The sequence below is a fragment of the Schistocerca piceifrons genome, chromosome 4, assembly GCF_021461385.2.
Source record: "Schistocerca piceifrons isolate TAMUIC-IGC-003096 chromosome 4, iqSchPice1.1, whole genome shotgun sequence".
In the NCBI taxonomy this organism is placed as follows: domain Eukaryota; kingdom Metazoa; phylum Arthropoda; class Insecta; order Orthoptera; family Acrididae; genus Schistocerca; species Schistocerca piceifrons.
This window is the reverse complement of record NC_060141.1, coordinates 146,692,346-146,699,185: the sequence shown is the minus strand read 5'-3', so window position 1 is coordinate 146,699,185 and position 6,840 is coordinate 146,692,346. Positions and strand designations below refer to the sequence as shown.

The 6,840-nt window shown below is 39.4% G+C and overlaps 1 protein-coding gene across 1 annotated transcript in view; it reads right to left on the bottom strand.

Moving 5' to 3' along the window:
• Nucleotides 1-694: 694 nt before the first annotated feature.
• The window catches only part of LOC124796349 (DNA primase large subunit-like), a 189,125-nt gene continuing 182,979 nt past the window's right edge, over nt 695-6,840 (bottom strand). The window contains exon 5 of the mRNA XM_047260495.1: nt 695-950. Coding sequence (XP_047116451.1) covers nt 873-950 — 78 coding nt within the window. The 3' untranslated portion in view covers nt 695-872. The remainder of the gene's footprint in view (nt 951-6,840) is intronic.

Below are 6,840 nucleotides of genomic sequence, written 5' to 3'. Positions count from 1 at the left end.
GATTATTATCTGACACAGTCTTGTAGAATTTAAGTGACGTATCTTGCACTTTAATGATGACTTTGTACAAATTTTCATGTTTTCTGTAGAAATGCAGTTTCCGTAAAGGACATTAATTGGAAGGAAAAGAGATTATCTACTGCCAGAGAGATGACGCCAAGTGTGGCTATATAAGCATACAACATAGCAGCTTCCTATCTTTACTGCTGAAATCAGTATTCCCGGCTTATCTTGTTTTTATGCAGAATTTAATTTTAATTTGCTTCTTCATTGTTTTTAACATTCCCAATCTTGTGGACATGTAACAAAAACAATGAAAGTTTCAATAGTTCCTTGTAACAATAATATGAATCATTTATCTCAAAAATTTGTATCTCAACAATTGAAAAGTCTGTTCATATATCGCTCGGCGCTGTCCTTTAAAGAGTTGCTATTGAAGAGGTATGTGGAAAAGGAAATGGATTAATAATTGCTTAAAGAATTGGAAAAATTTATTGGAAAGAATAGCTGAAAAAATTTGAAGGTAATTTATGAATCTGTGCCCAATTCTGGGTAAACTTTAACTGATATCAATCTCAACATAACTTTAACATCATTACATTTAAGGTCAATAAACATAATTTGCATTATGTACTGCTGCTTCCAGTACTGTGCGGTAATGAATAATCACCATAATTATTGAAATTGTCAATCTTCACATTAATTTCATCGTGTTTAATCTTCATTGTAGCAATGTCAATGCAGGAATGCTCCTCCAGATACTGTGTAAATTATTCTTGCCTGCAGTGATGAGTCAAATGATGAATAGATAGGAGTTGACCTTAGAACTGTGTGAATAAATATTCCTCCCCTAACAACTTTATATAATAATTTTAATAAATGGTTAAAATACACATTTTTAACAACACTGGTATGATGGATCCAAGCATACGTCCATACACTACCACTTCCTGAAACAAAAGGGCAAAGATACATGAATTAATAACTTGAAGAGCATATTTCTTACTTTGTTTCATACAGATATTTAACAATGTATCAAAACATTATCCTTGCTACAAAAAAACTCGTTAATTTACCTTTGGCTGTGTCTATAACTCATTCAGTTTACATATAGTGTATGTATGAGAAAAGAAAAGAACAAAAAAATAATATGATTCAATAAAAATTTTAAGGTTTTCTGCGATGGAGGAACCGTGGCAAAGCCATTCCGTAGGAAATGCTGAACACCTTCTTCCTCTGGTGCTCCAGTGAAGTGCCATAGCAGATAGGGTCCTTGTGTCCTTGTAGTGGGGGGTGTAGTAGGGGGGGGGGGGAAGGGAATCTGTCTATAGGGTGTTGTTGTTGTGGTCTTCAGTCCTGAGACTGGTTTGATGCAGCTCTCCATGCTACCCTATCCTGTGCAAGCCTCTTCATCTCCCAGTACTTACTGCAACCTATATCCTTCTGAATCTGCTTAGTGTATTCATCTCTTGGTCTCCCTCTACGATTTTTACCCTCCACACTGCCCTCCAATGCTAAATTTGTGATCCCTTGATGCCTCAGAACATGTCCTACCAACCGGTCCCTTCTTCTTGTTAAGTTGTGCCACAAACTCATTTTCTCCCCAATTCTATTCAATACCTCCTCATTAGTTATGTGATCTACCCATCTAATCTTCAGCATTCTTCTGTAGCACCACATTTTGAAAGCTTCTATTCTCTTCTTGTCCAAACTATTTATTGTCCATGTTTCACTTCCATACATGGCTACACTCCATACAAATACTTTCAAAAACGACTTCCTGACACTTAAATCTATACTCAATGTTAACAAATTTCTCTTCTTCAGAAACGCTTTCCTTGCCATTGCCAGTATACATTTTATATCTTCTCTACTTCAACCATCATCAGTTATTTTGCTCCCCAAATAGCAAAACTCCTTTACTACCTTAAGTGTCTCATTTCCTAATCTAATTCCCTCAGCATCACCCGACTTAATTCGACTACATTCCATTATCCTCATTTTGCTTTTGTTGATGTTCATCTTATATCCTCCTTTCAAGACACTGTCCATTCCGTTCAACTGCTCTTCCAAGTCCATTGCTGTCTCTGACAGAATTACAATGTCATCGGTGAACCTCAAGGTTTTTATTTCTTCTCCATGGATTTTAATACCCACTCCAAATTTTTCTTTTGTTTCCTTTACAGCTTGCTCAGTACACAGATTGAATAACATCGGGGAGAGGCTACAATCCTGTCTCACTCCCTTCCCAACCACTGCTTCCCTTTCATGCCCCTCGACTCTTATAACTACCATCTGGTTTCTGTACAAATTGTAAATAGACTTTTGCTCCTGTATTTGACCCCTGGCAGCTTCAGAATTTGAAAGAGAGTATTCCAGTCAACATTGTCAAAAGATTTCTCTAAGTCTACAAATACTAGAAATGTAAGTTTGCCTTTCCTTAAGGTACTGTTTTCTTTTCTTCTTAGATCCTAACATACCTGCCTCTTTGTTTCCTTCTCTTACTTCTCCCTCAGGAGTACTAAATCTATCCTCCCTCTGTACCTATTGCAGGATCCCTTCTCTTTACAATCTACATAATTGAAGTTACAACCCACAACAGTAGGACTGCACTGGAGAGTATTTCACGTATGATGACAATGATAGACTGATGGAATTTTATGGAGGGTTGAGTAGATGACACATGTTAGTCATGCCACACGTTGAAGGGAAAGAGGGTCCATGGAGGACACAGAAGGTGAGGAAAATTGATGTTGTATTAATATGTGTAACAGAACAAGAGACAGTATGCTAAAGAGTTAACAAGCTAATGAGGATGTGTGCAAACTTATCTTCAACAAGAAGCATGCTATGCAGGATAAGAGTTAGAACGTTAACATATGTTAATAATGATGGATTTTATATAACAGGAGATGAAATGCTACTGTTTTCCTAGCATATGAAAAAGAGGTATATTGACTATACTCAAATAGTCAGCTGTTGTCTAAATCTAGTGGATGTAAGAGCGAGAAAGATAACAAAATATATATGAATAAGCAGAAGCAGAATACATATGGATGAGAACTGTAAAAATGAAGAAAACTGAAAAAGATTAGTTAAAATACAGAGGTAAAGAGTAAGAAGGTACAGTCTGCATAAAATGATTTTGGAGAAGCTCCTCCTTTACAGTGAATAAAGATTGTAGAAAAGTGCTAGTAGCTGTGTTTACTGATGAAGTTAAGATGGGGTACACCCAAAAAATGACAAAATAGGACTAGGAGAAGAAGAGGATAGGCTGATCCACAGGAGGAATGGCCTATGCGTTAGTCAGGTGAATCCATTGGGGGAATGACCTGTACCATATTTTTTCAAGTATAAAGGGAGAAAGGGGGACACCCACATCTGTAATGGTATAGATGTTTGACACAGCATCTGTCCTTAGAAGGAGTGTTATGTACAGTTAATACAGAAGCGTGAAGTTGTTTTCGTGACTGACGGTCACAATACAGAAAATTTCTCGAAATTAGTTATAAAATTGAATAGACTTGTCTTGTAGCTGAGATGAATGATAGCTTTGGATAGACTTACCTGATAGCCAAGATGAAGGATGGTTTGGAGCAGAGATGTTCCACCCAAGCTGACAAGAGCATGTACTGAGATTTGACTCTAGAGGTATTGTAGACAAAGACCCAACAGGCAACAACTCAGGTACATTGCAGTGAATGTTGGAAAGTATGTTCAAATTCAGTTATGTATATATGTACACATACTTATTTCAAATAAAATAAGTAGTAATAGATCAACGAAAAGAAATACAATAGCTAACAGCATCAATACAGAAAGCACAAGAAAGTTTTAACAATTTTTTAATTTAAATGTTGTCAAGAAGGTCCATATTATTAAAATGATGTATCTATCTTTGTAGAAAGGCTGGTCATTACTTAACAGTTTGCTGCAATAGATAAACAGAATGTGAAGTATATCAGACAAATACTTGTAAGATAACACTGCACAGCAGAATGTATCTGAAACTAAATAAAAGACTTATCACACAACCAATGGAAAATCCAGGATGGAATGTAACAATATTGTCATAGAAGAAGCTGAGTAGCACCATGGTGTAGTGGTGATGATACTAAACTGTTGCACAGAGGGTCGTGAGTTCAAAACTCACCTGGACTGTACAATTTTAATTTCTATATTTGGTTCAGGTACATTCTAGAAGTATCCACAAATGTGAAGAATCATTGTACTGGAATGTTCTGTAGCTATATATATACTGTATGTGTTCTGGCCGGAGGCAGTTCCCTCCGCATTCTTGTATGTGCAAGTGCTGAATAAACCTTTGATAAGTGAAGTTAGTGTTCATCGTTCATCTACTTACACCTTCTTCTATGTGACATTATTCTGGCGAAGGCACTGGCTATTGGACCTTGTGATAGCGGCCATTATCAGTGACACAGTGGCTCCCATCAGGCCATGACAGAGCTGCCATTTACGTGGCAAGAAACCCGATTTCAAACCGTATTCAACAGATCACAATATATCGGGGACAGAAGAAGAAGACGTAACGATGACAGCAACTGTGTGCCACCACATGAGACATCCTTCCGGGTTCTCTGGTGATGATGGCCAAGATCCAAACAACTGGCTGAAGGTATATGAGCGTATAGTCAAATTTAACAAATGGGATGACACCGTGTGTTTGGCTAACATATTTTTCTACTCGGTGGGCACTACCAAGCAATGATATGAGAACAATGAGGAGAAGTTCACAAGCTGGGAAGTATTTCCGATGGAACTGCACAAGTATTTCAGCGACACAAAACGACAGAAGGCCAAGGCTGAAGACAAACTAAAGTGCAGGACACAGTGTCTAGGAGGAACTACAGCATCCTACAGTCAAGACATCTTGGAGCTGTGTAAAATAGTGGATCCTAGAATGAAGGAGGATGATAAGGTCGCACATCTCATGAAGTGTGTTGCTGGGGACATGTATCAAGCTCTACTCCTGAAGGAGGTTTCGACAGCAGACGACTTCATAAAATGATGCCAGTATATCGAGATGATGCATCAAAAAATAATTACACACAAGAAGTTTGAACAGCTTCCAAATGTTGTATTGATGTCCGTGATGGAGGACTCAAATGATTTCCCAAGTGTTCTTCGACGGATAGTGAGAGAGGAAGTTCATAAGGCACTTGGGTTGCACGGCGAGCAAAAAACCGAGATGCTTCAAGAGATCATAAGGGAGGAAGTGGAAGAGACATTGAACCCAATCTCTCATCCTTCATTTCCCTTTAAAACGGCGAAAAAGTCGAGACCTAGGCAGAGTTATGTTTCTACAATGCCGCATGAGGAACCTATTTGAGCACCAAGGAAGACTGATGTCTGGAAGACCCAGGATAACCAACCGGTATGTTTCCACTGTGGATGACTGGGACATGTGGTGTGCTTTTGTCAAGAAAGGCAGTGGATATTTGATGATGCCCACACCAGAAGACAGCAGATCGATCTTAGACAATGCCAACTCTGGAATGACGAAGATGAACAAGAAGTTGTAGGTGCAGGACAACATAGGTCACCATCGCCACAAGCTAGCCACTGGTGAGGATGCTCCCCAACACACCGATCAAGGTCTCCATCACCATTTAGAAGCTCCAGCCGATCACCTAGCCGCCGCAACCTGGAGAACCTTAGGGTGCAACCTTCCTTGGAGGTGAGGCCACCGAAGAAAAAATCCTTCGCCGTTGATCACTACAAAAATGATAGGAAACTACGTTGATATCCACATGGATGGCCAACCAGGCCAAGCTCTTGTTGACTCAGGAGCATCACATTCAGTCATTTCGGGGAAGTACCATCGCCAGTTGCAGAAAACCATATTCGTCAACAGCACAACATCTCTTGCTGTGATCTGGGCCATGTGCAGATTTCAACAGTATCGCTATAGGATGCCATTCACAGTTGTTACAGACCGTCATTCACTTTGTTGGTTGGCAGATCTTAAGGATCCAACAGGACGACTTGCCAGGTGGGCACCACGTCTTCAACAGTATGACTTTACCATAGTTTACAAAATTGGAAGAAAACACCAAGATGCCGACTGTCTGTCAAGAAACCCTGTGCAAGACCATCAAGACTTTGATGAAGATAGTGACTGTCTCACTAGACTCCAGGATCTGTCTGCTGAGCAGAAGGATGCCAAGATATCTCAAATTATGCTTGCCTTAAATCAGTCAGATGATGTGAAAGGACAATTTAAGGTAGTTAATGGATTACTTTGCAAGAAAAACCTTGATCCATTTGGAAAGAGGTGGCTACCAGTGATTCCAAAACACATGTGCTTAGATGTTCTACAGAAATTCCATGACACACCTGACGCCGGACATTTAGGATTTATTAAGACATATGATAGAATCCGCAAGAGATTTTTCTGGCCAGGTTTATTTAGGAGTGTCCGTCACTATGTGTCGCACTGTCGAGAGTGCCAGAGGAGAAAGGCAGTTCCTCAGAAACCACCTGGCCGACTCATACCAATTCCAAAAGCTGAAACGCCTTTCCAGCTTGTTGGGATTGACCTCCTCGGACGATTTCCAATGTCTGCTAGTGGCAATAGATGGATTATTGTTTACCATGATTATCTGACATTCTATGCCATTACAAGAGTCATTAAAACAGCCAAAGCATCCGATGTAGTCAAATTCATTGTGGAAGACATTGTATTAAAACATGGTGCCCCAAGGTCATTAATTACAGATTGAGGGAAAGCTTTTCAATCGAATCTTGTGACAGAGATAAACCGTCGATGCAACATTACTCATCACATGACGACTGCCTACCATCCACAAACTAACAGGC